At 38.3% G+C, this 13292-nt stretch overlaps 1 protein-coding gene and 1 long non-coding RNA gene across 2 annotated transcripts in view; both read right to left on the reverse strand.

Annotated features, from left to right (window-relative positions):
- Positions 1-7471: 7471 nt before the first annotated feature.
- Positions 7472-8077, reverse strand: LOC137471760 (uncharacterized). The gene is made up of 2 exons (XR_010997821.1): positions 7938-8077; positions 7472-7907 (listed from the first exon to the last, which is right to left on the reverse strand). It is a non-coding gene; the product is annotated as an uncharacterized lncRNA (long non-coding RNA).
- A 133-nt stretch (positions 8078-8210) lies between these two features.
- Positions 8211-13292, reverse strand: part of ESF1 (ESF1 nucleolar pre-rRNA processing protein homolog) — a 28984-nt gene continuing 23902 nt past the window's right edge. Inside the window, exons 11-13 of the mRNA XM_068186314.1 lie at positions 10093-10157; positions 9272-9418; positions 8211-9120 (exon numbers count right to left, since the gene is read on the reverse strand). Coding sequence (XP_068042415.1) covers positions 8821-9120; positions 9272-9418; positions 10093-10157 — 512 coding nt within the window. The 3' untranslated portion in view covers positions 8211-8820. The remainder of the gene's footprint in view (positions 9121-9271; positions 9419-10092; positions 10158-13292) is intronic.

Genomic DNA, 13292 nt, shown 5'->3' on the forward strand with positions numbered 1-13292 from the left:
TTTTTTACTAACTCAAGCAAGAGATGAGATAACGAAGAAACTCTTCACACAGAGATGGCAATGATGGGGGCCCATAAAGAATTACTGCCTCCTTATCGGAAAAGACAAACATTCTTCCACCTTCTCTCCATCTTTATGGAACCACCAGGATTAAGGGGAAGAAGTTGACAAAAACCAGAAAAGTTCTTAATTTGCAAGGAATTTATGCATCATGTATGTGATGTATGAATATCCAACAGGCTGTTGCTTTTAAAGATTATTCCTTTGTTCACAAGGCATGCTTATTGGGCTTAAGTGCCCGAGAGCATCCGGGCGTCCGTAATTCTTTGCTTTTTATTGTCTTGTAATTGTCCTAACTCTAAATTTTCATTACTCTAATTGTATTACTATTTTTATAACCATTTTATTATTATTAAACTTTTAAAATTTTAAAAAACAAGTGATTGGCGTTTATAACAGTATATAATACAATATCCACATATCCTCCTCCCGCCGCCTGGCCCGTGACATCACCCAAGTCTGCGCACGGCGGCTCCGCGGCGCTGCTGTCGGGAGCTTGCCCGCCAGGCTTAAGTTTTTAAAGGGAATTTTGACAAATTATATTTCTGCAGCACTTACTATAGGACTTCCTAGTTTCATTCCTATAGTTTCATTCACTAGCCAAAACAGATTTCGTAGTGTAATATATGATTTAGAATAAATTCGTGCTCAGGACTAAAAAATACAGTATCCTTTTTAATGGAACCAAGTGACAGGAAAGAGCAATATACACAGGATGAATTCCTGTCTCCAAAGGTGGTTATTCTGAAGGATTATTCTGTCTAGAAGATATGCCTTGAACGATAAGATGAATATTCATCGCCAGAACAAGATATTCGAGGGGATTACCGTCTAACAGGATTTCAGCAATCGGAGTATTCTGGGAAAACCACTGTTTGGTAGCACCACAAAAAAAGAGCACACATTAATATGTGAAAAAGGACAAAAGGAAACAGGAGGACCCCCCCCAGAATCCCGCTAAGTCTGGAAACAGTATAAAAAAGACCCTGTGAAATCAGTACCCTGTGAACTGCCAGGGTACGGAGCGGCATTGTCCAGACCCAGTTCACCCAGCGCCGATCGCCTGGCTCGGCGCTGATTTGCTCGTGGCTTTTCCAATTTTACTTTCATTCAATTTAATATATTCCTTTAATTATTAAATTGACTGATTCATTAATAACAGTAGCAAATAATAACTAGTAACAGATTGCTTACGCTTCTTGCCGTCATCAAGAGAAGTGTCATGTGCTTTCATGTTTGTGGGGAGCACAGCTTACACTGTGCATTAAACATTAGCAGGAACTTGCACTGAACTGGCAAGAACCGAAGAATTGTAGAACCATAGAATGGTTTGGGCTGGATGGAGCTTTTAAAGAACATCTAATCCAAACCCCCCTGCTGTGGAGAGGGACATCTGGAAACTAACTTTTTCACCCCAAGACTTTGTTCTATCTCCAGCATATCCTCATTGCCCTACACAGGATCTCCCCCAGGAATTCAGAAGGCTCCTTCCTGACCTGCCTAATAGTCACAGAAAACCTTTCTGTAGCTTTTTTCCCAATAAAAATGTGCTTCCACTTTTGTAACATTGACTTCTTTTTTCAAAGACCAGCCTTACATATTTTTAACAATGCAAAATATGTCAGGAACAAATGCAAGTCTTTTACAACACAAGTTTTTGGCACACAAAACTATGTGGCTTTTGGAGAGCAGCTTTTGTCTTCCACATTACCAGGTGCTTCCTATTCTGTTGGACAAAACTACAAGGAAATAACATGCACTCCACAAACCCTCAGGAAATCTTTGGCTTTCTTTCACAGATTTTAACCTCAGGTCCAAATCCAAGTTGAAAGTTGCTTTGTTGCCTTTTTTTTTTTTGTTTTTTTGTTTTGTTTTATTTCAAGCCCTTGTTATTCTTGACAGTGCTGAACTGAACCAAGGAGATTCCTCAAAGTACTTTTTTTCTTCTCAGATGTCAATAGGTACATTGGAGGTAGGACAGACTGATTTGAGAGAAAAGGAAGGTGTTGTTAAGAAAAGAGGACTGCAATAAGATATTGGCTTTCGCATTATATATTTTAGTTTTTGCACTGATCATAAGTATTCAGATATAATATCATGCATACCTTTATTTAGCTGTTTGTCACTATAACAAAATCTTTAAGTATGTACTGCATAGTTTATAGAAATAGTAGTGGGGTGAATATACTATCTCATAGGCCTTAGCTGAACACTAGGTGTTAAAATACCCCTATCTAACCAAACAAAGCGTGTAAAGTGATCATGGTGTTCCCCTTTCCTTGACTGAATCCTCCAAGTGATAACCATGACACAAACCAAGCACTGGAGGACAATTAGAGAACACCATGTTAAATTTAAGGAGGACATAATAAATCCTTGTCAGAGGATGTGAAGCAGCAGGATGGAGACACAAGAAGAAATAAAATATATTGACCCAGGATATCATGCAGATAAGCCGGAGTGTGAAGAAGTCAAACAAAGGAGTTCCTAAAACATCAGAAAGTTCACAAGAATGTTTAAATAATGTATGAAACACATGAATATGCACGTACCTCAGCGATGTAACCTATAAAGATAACACTGCTGGGATAGACCCCTGTGTTCTTTGGCTGTCCGCCAGGAGCACCCCAGAGCTGGACTTTTGTCTCTTATTTTATCCTTTATTAAACTTTACAAAAATTCTTTATCTTGAACTCCGTATTTCACAGTGTTGTGGGAGTGTTGCAATGCACTTGCCTTTTGGCTGCAGCCCTTCTTCAGTGCACAGCATTGGCCACCATCAGGGCAGCTTTGATTTGACCTTGTGCGTTCACCTCTCTGTCCTGTGTAAGGTCCTATGCACCCTCTGCCTCCCATTTTGCCTTTCTGTGTCCAGCTGTTACATCTGTGGCTAAGAAAGAGGCAACTCGTGTCTGACTCTCAGCTACACATATTTTGACTTGACCTGACTGTCAAATCTCCTTGAAGTTGGCAATAGGTTGAAATGACAAAGGTAGGGCTGTCATACTGATAGATAGACAATATCACACAGCCCTTTGTTCTTTATGGGGGGAGGCTAAAGCCATGTCAATGTTTGGTCCTATACCATTTTCCAGAACTGGATTTCAAATCCACATGTCTGTTTTCACTTGTTTTTTGATGCCTTTACTGAACTTGCCCTCTGCTGCTGGTGACAGTTTTCAAACTGGCCAAATATTTCTTCGGGTTTTTTCCTGTTTTCTGGTCCTTACTCTTATGTAGATTTGTGTTGCTACTCCAATAAAAAGGTGATCTCATTCTGTAAATCGTTCCTCAGCATCCAGGTTTGAAGTGAAAAGTTTTCTTTATTCCTTTTACAAATATTCCAGCTGTGTTTTAAAGCCTGTGGGTTGTTTTTTGTTTTTTTTTCTATTTCTCGTTGATTATTTTAGATTTCTTCTTCCACTTTGATTTTAAAACACACTCTACTGGTTTTACTTCCTAATATGATAAAGAGCTTATCTACTCCTTTAATTTATTCTGGGTAAAATTTTCTATTGAAGTCCTTAAACTTCAGTGAGGTTTCACAAAATATGTTCCAGGCCAGAAATACCTGAACCTTTGGTTTGGGAGGTTTCAGTGTGTTCAGACACCTGTTAAGGACAAAGATGCCGGGAAAGGGCAGTAGAAGAGGAGAAAAGACACATCCCTTTTCTATCTCTTTTTACCCAGGTAAGAGGACACCCTTAAAAAATCAATTAAAGACAACTTTAATGCTTTAATGAAGAATTTGTCTGGAAATTTGCCACGAGGAAAAGAGGGAAAAAAAATCCAGAAAGCCAAGCATGTAGAAATACAGCCCTATATGAACCATTCTAGCTTTAGTTAGGAGCTTTGCAACTCACTTCTACAGTCAACAGAAAAAGAAGCTGAATGCACCAGTAAATACAAACAGGAACTGTTATCTGGATGATGGCATGAAAGAGGAGAATAGAAACTGGAGGCTGGAATCAGTCTACTCAAACACCACATCATCAATCTCCCTGACAGAATGGCTGATCCTTGCAGGTAGCATAAATAAGCCTGCAGTCTTCTCCAGGCTTGTTTGTTGCTTCCTCTCCACATGAAGAGGCCCCTTCTTTGACTTCCAGCCAGTAAAATAATGTTCTTTTTCTAGATAATGAGGTACTTCAGATGAGGAAAATGCTCTAGCATCCTGGACCAAGCATCTACCTAGTGTTTCACATACTCCCTGCTGCTCAACACCCACGCGTGACTATTTCCAACGCTCATTTCCCTGCAGCTCAGAGAGCTCCAACTCGGTGTGATTGCAATCTGTCAGCCAGCTTTTCAGGGGGGCCAAATCATAAGATAAGGGACTTTTGAGAAATGCAACTTCAAAAATGCATTAATCACGTGTTGCCAAAATAACCACGAGTAGTAAATCCCTGCAAGTTTTTTTCTTTATTCCTTGAAAAGTGAGTTAAATGTGTACTGGGTACATACTGGCCACTGCAGTAGGTAGGATAGTCATCTCCCAGTGACAGCTACAGGAAATCAGGAAGCCAAGAAAAGTGGTTTTCAGAGTCAGAGAACATTTTTCTTCATGCCCACAAAGTATGGTGAAGGTTTAAATATGGCAATTTGAAAATACATATTTTGGCAAAACGGGTCAAGTTGGCGACTAAGTAATTCCTGAACTAGGCTTTCTCCACAGGTTAGATCATCTCATTATTGTTACAGATTTTGACCTGTGTAGTTGCTCTGTGCAGCTCTCCATGGCTAATGATTTAGTCCAAACCAGAGCTAGTTTACTGCACTCAGGGTATGATATGATTTCAGTAGCACAGTCTTCACAGCATCCTGCTCTTCAAATTCTGTGATACTGATCCCATTGCAACAGAGAGGCTTCAGGATTCCTAAGCTCACTATAATTTAAGAATAATTAGCAGAATCATTCTCTTACTGGGGAAGTTCTGATCTTCAACATACAGAATGAGGAAAAAAAATGTCCATTCTCATCCCTCAGACAAGTTCATGAGCTCTATCAGCAAATTCACATTTTGGTGAAGTTGAGATCAGTACAAAAATCAGCGCAGGTTTATCTTAGGACAGAATTTGCATTTTTAAAGTACATCTTAATACACAACTAAATTCATTACTGCTACACTTTTTCTGTATTTTATACCTTCTGTCTTTCAAAAAATGTAACTCACAGTAAACCGAAGCAGTTATTCTGACAAAATCATCTTTGTTTACCAAAGCAACTCGCTTTGCTATCAAAGGTGAATTTTGGGCTTCTTAAGAAAAGCAGATAACTTAAGTGATAGATTCATATTCCTTTTAAGTGTGGTCAGCTACACCTGTTTTGATTTTACTACACGAGTCTTGCAGTAGCTGTATGGCCACCACCCTGTGAAGCATTTCTACTCCTCCCCAGAGGGCACACAGAGCACAGAACTGTTCCCTGCCAATACTTGGGATGTTCACGGAAGTGCCCAGTCTCCTCTTTTGGATTGAGGTGATCATCCATCTATGAGACAGATGAGCTTCTGTGGAGCATAAAGGTTGTGGCTTTTATTTCATTAAAATAAATGAAAATTAATACCCTGCTGACAAAAGTTATTTTGCAAAGTTGAGCACTTAGACACCAAAATACAGAATAATGAAGACTGCTTCCCTTAACGTGGTATTTTCATATCAGATTAGTGCTTAAAGAAAAGCATCTGTTTAGGTAACTGCAACAAATGCCAGAGAGGATTTCACAAGTACTATGTTTGATTTTCTCTCTGACATGGTTTTGGTTCCCAGGCACTTGTGTTTAGTTTCCTCATAGGGAGCTCTAAAACTCACCAAAAAAGAAATATGTGAAAAAAGAAGTCTATCTTCTGCTTGGTTCAAGAATTGCAGACCTTCTTTTCTTTCGTCCCTCCAACTGCAAGGACACCCTTAAACTCTTGGCAAACATGAGAGGCATTGCTCATCACTGAACATCTTCTCAGGCTCTCTCCCTGCTGACTCACCTCAGTGTTACTTCTGCTGAGGAAAAGGATCAAACTGTCCCTAAGTCCTCCAAAGCCCAAGGCATCCATTCTTGGGCCAGCTCATGTATCTACTCTCTCTTTGAGTGCCCAGGCACTAACCTAAGGGGAAAAGCAGACAGGGCAATGAGAAAGGGAAGCAGCTTGTCCTTGAGGGTTTTGCATTCCACAGAACTGATTTCAACTCTTAATCACCTGTAACAATCACAGCCACCCTAAACCATTCCTTTGCTATTCCCAGTCCTTTTGGTAACCACTTCTGTCAACATGCATTTTTCATGGACAACCTGCCAGCCCCTTTGAGCAGCAGTTCAGCCACATACATTGCTGACTGCACTGGGCAGTTTTTCTGTTCACACTTACATCACCCATCCTTGATCCCACTGTCAGAAGTCACTACAAATCCCATCTGCATCGATTGTCCTTTCCCTCCTTCCTTGTCCCAGAAATTCAAAAGGAGGAAAGTCTAAGTGCACTGGGCAGGATTTCAATGCAAAGCCAAAGGATTTGTGCAGTGCCAAGGAGCTCATAGGATGCAGTCCAGGATTTTCCTCACATTGATCTGGAATCGTGGAGATTAGATGATGTGATTTGAATTACTAATTAGCAATTAAACCTTGTTTTTAAGGGGAAAAAGCCATTTTAGAGCGAATCATTTTATAAACAATCAAAAAAATTCTCATCTAATGTGCATGCTAGGACAGATCCTGAAGTTCTCCAGTTCTTCCCAACTAAGATGCCCCCTCAGCGCTCAGTAACTTGAGAACAAAACCATCAACAGAAACTTCTGATTACATAAAATGATCATACATTAAGCATTTACAGGATACCCAATACACAATTCTGTACAACAAAATAATTATTTAAACCAATATTTAAAATCACTATGAAGTCTGCATTCACCTTTCCATGCATTTTGTCTATGACATCCAAGTAGAGGCAAGGCTTCCTAACAGGAGAAAGTAGCCAGCATATGTCCATGTGAAGACAGAACATAATTGATACCATCTAATTTCAATAAGAAACCCTCACAATTTGTGACTTTTAAATTTTATAACCAGACTTTTCAAATTACTCCTCCAGCAAAGTTCATGTCAAGGACAGAGGCATTGCAGGAGTACAGAAATTCTGGTGTTCTGTACCAGTGAGTCACTCACCATATCTGGGCAATCTGCAGGAGCAGAGATCTACCAATTCCACGTTGATTTCCAGCTATAAAAGCACCAAGCTGGAAAGAAAAGCACCGAAAACACAGAAGTGTTTGGTAGAACTCAGCAGGGTTAGAGGATTCAAGAGACAGTGCAGTTTGTTGTTGCCTTTCATTTCCCAACAAATATGTTTTCCATACAAATTGCTAAACAAAATTATGGGAGACTCCCAATGGACCCAGTATTAAAACAAAGTAACTGAAGATGTTCAAAAGTTTATGAAGAGTAATTACATTTAAAACACTCTAGGTCTCCAAGTATTCCGCAGGCACATCATTGCAAAGCACTCTTGTAAAATCCATCTCCACCTGTATTTGTGTATTATGTTCCTTAATATCTTTGGCTGTTTTGCTCACTATACAGCCTCCCATGTGCTAATCCAGCTCTCTTATCTCCTTTACACACTGAGATAAATTTACTTGCTATAAACACTGGCTTTGATTATCAATAGTTTTAATCTTTGATTCGTAGAAGTCTTTGTTTAGATAAGTAGAACATTTTAGAAATTAAAAATGTCTTTAAAATAGAAAATTACCTTACAACTCCTTGTTTCTAAGGCTTTCAGTGTTCCTTATAATGCCATGTTGTATTTCCATTAGAGCTGATACAGCAAACCTTTAAAAAAATCCCAACACCCCAACTCACACCCAACCTTAATCAATGGCCATACTCCAGGGAAGAGTGATCATTTTCTACTCACTGTATTCTCCCTGCACCTTTGATACCTTCATCACCAACACTAACATGGCCAAACAACATGTTTTCTAAAATTGTATCATCTAGATCTTCCTTTGATTTTTTTCCTTTCCCCTTCCCATCCCCCCATGCTGGGAGACTTTGTATAAGTATCATATTCATGGAAATGTAATAACAGTAGCAAAAAAATTATTTTGATGTAATTTCATTTAGGCATGAAAGAAAAAAACACAGCTAGTACCCAAAATTCTTTTGGGTCAATTTAAAATATTTATTTCCAAAGTATGTTAATGAAACACTTCTAAATGGCAATATTTCCACGAATTAGTTCTATGACCTTCAAGTATTTAAAAGAGAAATGAATAAAGCATTTATGCAATCTTTTAAAAATCTATGGAAAAACTTGCATACAAAATTTCTTCCATTTGTAGTTATATTATTACCTTCTTTATCAGGACAGGTATGCTTTACAGACTTCTGTGGGATTAAAAACTTTAAAACCACTTAGTTTCAGCAATAAACCTCTGCAGAACAGTTTTTATTATTTCTAAATAAACCCATAATTATGATGTTTTTAGCCATCTTCAGCACTTTCATTATTTTTAAGAGATGACATGATACAAAACAAACCACCCCAAAACCATAATTTCCTTACATATATGCAAAACAGTATTTGTTGTGACATAAGAAAAGAGTGACTATTACTCTGAACACTTCACAATTCACCAACATAGTTAAATGAATTTTCAAGACATTTTAGGTGGACAGGAATTAGAGCAGGCCACAGTAACTTTAACAGATGCCTCCAGTTAGCAGGGCTTGGCCTAAAGTAAAGGCTGAGTAAAATCAAAGTTCAGTTATTTGAATTTCTGCTTTTTCCGTGCCTGAAACTCTTCGGTTTTATGTTTGACTGACTTTATTAGCATTGATAGGGCAGGATTTATGGCTTTCTTGGCAACCTCTCCTTTCTTTGCCATTTTGTTCTCCAGGCTCTTGCTTGCCTCCTTGAGATCTTGCTCCTTTTCTTCTCTTCGGCGAGCTTTTTCTTCCAGGATCTTTTCTACTGCTTTTGTCTTTTTGAAATTTGGATCTGAAGGATCCAAATTAAACAGGGGAGAAGTAAACATGGCTTGGAATCTTGTATCAGCAACATCTACCTGAAGTGAGAAATGAAACATTTATTTTAGGTAAACTTTTCCCATGACAGCAAAGTTTTTAAGCCAAATAGAAGATGAACTGCTTCAGAATTCACAGTTCATGAGAGTCCTGGAACTGCTCCAGTCACAAAGTCAAGAAATACACAATTACCTGGAAGTCATCTTCTAGTAATTCTTTCTTTTTCATAAGAAGTTTCTTTTTCTTCTTGCTCAAATTCTGTTGTTCTATAATCTTTTTATAATTAAAATGTTTTCTGGTGTCATCCTCATCATCCATCATCAGTAGGGCCATTTCAGCCTGTTACAAAGTAAGAAAGTCCATGTACACAATGAAAGTTTTCTATGAAAAAAATCAGCATCTCATTAATAAAGCCTGTATGAGTCTACATTTGTTTAAATAAGTTGAAATAGGGTCATCAGGGCAGTATTATTTCATCCATAAAAACATTATTTTAACATTTTGAGGTGTATTATTAATACAAATTGATTTCCTTCTTATTAGATGTAAAATGAATGCAAATATGCACATTCAATTTTGAAACACAGTAATAATCTCACCTGAAAATTGTACACCACTGCTTAGAAATAACTAATGGATAAAATTTAATACTGATATTCATATAGCAAAATAAAAACTAACATATCTGGATTTAAGTAATTCCTTTAGTTAACTTGTTCTGAGAAAGGATGAAAAGAAAACACAAAATAGCAGATAACTCACTCTTCAAGGAGAAAAATATACGGGACAAGGTTTGAACTCACAAACGTTTCATACAATACTGATGTTAAAAAATAAAAACTTGGCACTGCCCAACACTCAAACTTCTTGGTAGTTTTTGTTCCAAAAGCTCCCACTATTAAAATTGTATAGTTTTATTCTACTGCTATCCTAAGAAATTCTGCAGTTCCACTCACAAACATACATCAAATACTTGCAGAATTCATGCAATGCAACATTTTACATCACTTTACCTTCTGTTTTTCAACTTCGTCCTCATCTTCTGAGGTACTTGCTACTGATTCTGGCTTCTTTAAACCTAAGTGCAAATACAGGGCATGAACATATTTATCCAAGCTTATGCATGAGGGCATAATTTACCTATAGCTAGAACTTCTAAGTACATCTCATTTTCTTGCACTCAGAATTTGAATGTCAGATGTGGAAAAAGGCTGCAAAGTTAAGAAAAAACCAGGAAGACTTAAAGCAATTAAAAATCCACTGAATAGTTGTTCAGTTTAAGGAGGCAGCAACATTCAAATGGCATCAATAAGTCAAAACCATGGTTTTACTGTATTTTTCATAGAGCAGTAAAGAGAAGTATCACAACAGTGCAGGCAAACCCATGACATCACACCACTCCCAGGGCATTTTCTAGTGGAAATTAAAATATGATTGACTCTGCTCAGACTGAATATTGTTCTGAGGAAGCTCCCCTACTCCCTTAGCATTCAGATACAGAGTGCTGATAATGACAGATATAATGATCAGTAACAGCGTAAGACGTTAGTCAAACCTAACTTCTAATGAAAACAGACCTGTTTATAAAGCTTACTAAATCAAATTCTTCTTTTTGGAATGCCTGTAGATCTTGATCAAGAAAAAGCAGGAAAAGCAGAAGATTTCCTGACCCGAACCACACACTCTGACCTTTGAGCTTAGAATGACATTCCCAGGCAATTTACTGCAGTCCACTGGGGGTACTCTTAAGGAAGATATTTGGCTTCATTTTGTTAGGACAGGTTTGTACTCAGACTAGAAATACAGACATGCCAGACACATGTCAAGTTATATCACTAAGGATACTCTGGAAGAGGATGTATTTCTTGAGAAAGTTTTTTTTTCTGCCTTGACTATTCCCTTGACTATTTCTACATGGATTCCAAACTGGAAATGGATTTCCAGAAGAAACAAACCACCACTGTGAAAAAATAAACTATCCTGATGCACAATGTCATCAGCTGAAAAACCAAACTATTGATTTAGTAGTTCCAGATAATGTACAGGAAAAGCAGATTCATATATGATATTGTTACCTAAATGACACAATTTAAGTTAGTGTGTAGAAGGGAGAAATAAATGTCTTCTGTAGGCCTTCAACAACTATGGAATCTTTCTATCTTTCAGAAGTGGCTAAACTACAGAAAAGGAGCACAGAGATAAAATTGGAGACAATTATATGAGAAGTTTCTTTTCTTTCTACACATTTCCCAAAGGAAAGTCATTCAAGTCACGTTCCCTCCTCTTTCACTCTGTGGAAAATCACAGCAGTGATCCTTATGCCTTTAGAGTATTCTGTGGATGCAATTGGGGCTGAACAAGGAGTTGGTATCAAACTGAGCTCTTCTCCATGAAAATAAATTAAATAGTAAACACTTTATTTCTTACTTTGACACTATGCAGCTAGTAAAACCAGCTTGGGACTTAAAATCACCCTTGGGACTCAAAAATTTGTATCATACTGAAAATGGTTCTGCTTGAAAACTCACATATGCATAATTTTCTTTATTATTAACATACTCCTGCTACAGTCCCTCTTCCCACATACATTCTGCTAGCCCCACCACACACACTTGTTGCACACTTATGGCAAACTGATTGCAATCCGTCAGATTTTTCCTAGCGCTTCATCCCTACTGCCATCCTTTCATCAGATTTGTCCCACCTACAGCAGAAGACACTTCAGTGTGCCGCAGAACTAATTGGGAGCTGCCACCAGCCAGTTTAAGAAGTGTCCAGTTTCTGCTGTAATTCCCACTCAAGCTGCCATTCCACTCTTTCTCAGCCCAAGAATTTTGTTTGCAACATTAACTTTGCACATCAACAACTTTCCAGCTGACAGTAAAAGCTAATCATACCTTTGGGACTTCAGATACAGAAACTGACCCCAAATCAAGAACTCCTCTCACAAGACCTCTGCCTTATTCAGAAACTTGAGTCAGTCTCAAAAGCCTTGCAAAGACAGACATGTGGTAAATGAATCTTTTCATCTACTTTATCTTTCAACTACAGGTTCTGCAACTATACTCTGATTTTGTTGTTAAGCTCTTAGGTCCCTGCCCTCATACTGCTCCCTTCCAGCTTTAAAGAGCCATCAGTTCCTACATATATCATAAATTAGATCACGAAAAGGCATCTAATGGTTTGGAACTAACAGGAATTACAATAGTGTGTGGAGAATTCCTCAAAGGTTCAACAGAAACTATGTTTAATAGTCTAATGTGTTCTGAAACTGTTCAGTGAGCCCCAAAAGCAGGACCTTGGTCTCATGTTAATAAGCAATTACACTATTTAGCCATTAATTTTTCGACAGTTTAAGCTACAAGAGTCATTTTGTCTCCCTTTTCTAAGATCCCACAGAAGCTGATGCAGTAACAGTGAAACTGACAAATCCAAACCCAAGTCTTGCAAGACTTTTTGAAACAGAATGGGCATCAGTGTAAAATGAAAAGCTTCTAGAATGGATCATCAAGGCTCATGTATCTGCAGCATCTGACATTTTAGTCTGTGGTACTATTAAAAAGTCTCATGAAAACTGTACAAAGCAAGTACTGCCATGAACCCTACACAGACAGCTTTTGGGCACAGCGGGCACAAAGAATTTGTTCTACCTTGCCTCTCCCAAGGTGAAGCATCCACAGTGTAAGAATCATTGCCTGCTTATCAGGAACAATGACATACCTGAGGAACATATGCTTCAGTGGACTTCCCATAAATTCCAGTTTTCCTTTCACAGCACTCAGAGTTTTTAGGCCCTTGGTCTAGCATCTCCTTTCACTCTTGCTTCCCTTCAATTGCCTCAGCTTGACAGAAACCGAGCTACACAAGACCCATGCATGTTACAGCCAACAAATGAATCCAGCACTACTGCATCCTCAGTTTCTGCACTGGTCCACATAAGTCTGCAAAAAAACCCTGCCATATGCTTTTTCAGCATAATCTAAAATAATCTGACAGTCAATTTAAGGGTGAAATTTCAATCTTCCAGGGGAATTGTGGAAGGCTTGTGAAAAATGACGGTCATTTAAGTTGCCTGTACCCTAAATACAAAGTTGGCAGAATTACAGCCAAGTTCAAAGATGACTGTAACCTATTCTCCCTCACTGGATAAGCTGTGCTTAAAAGCAACCCCAACTATGAAACAGAGGCTGTTCTGGGTAAACTTGGTGAACGC

This window comes from Anomalospiza imberbis, chromosome 3, assembly GCF_031753505.1.
Source record: "Anomalospiza imberbis isolate Cuckoo-Finch-1a 21T00152 chromosome 3, ASM3175350v1, whole genome shotgun sequence".
NCBI lineage: Eukaryota > Metazoa > Chordata > Aves > Passeriformes > Viduidae > Anomalospiza > Anomalospiza imberbis.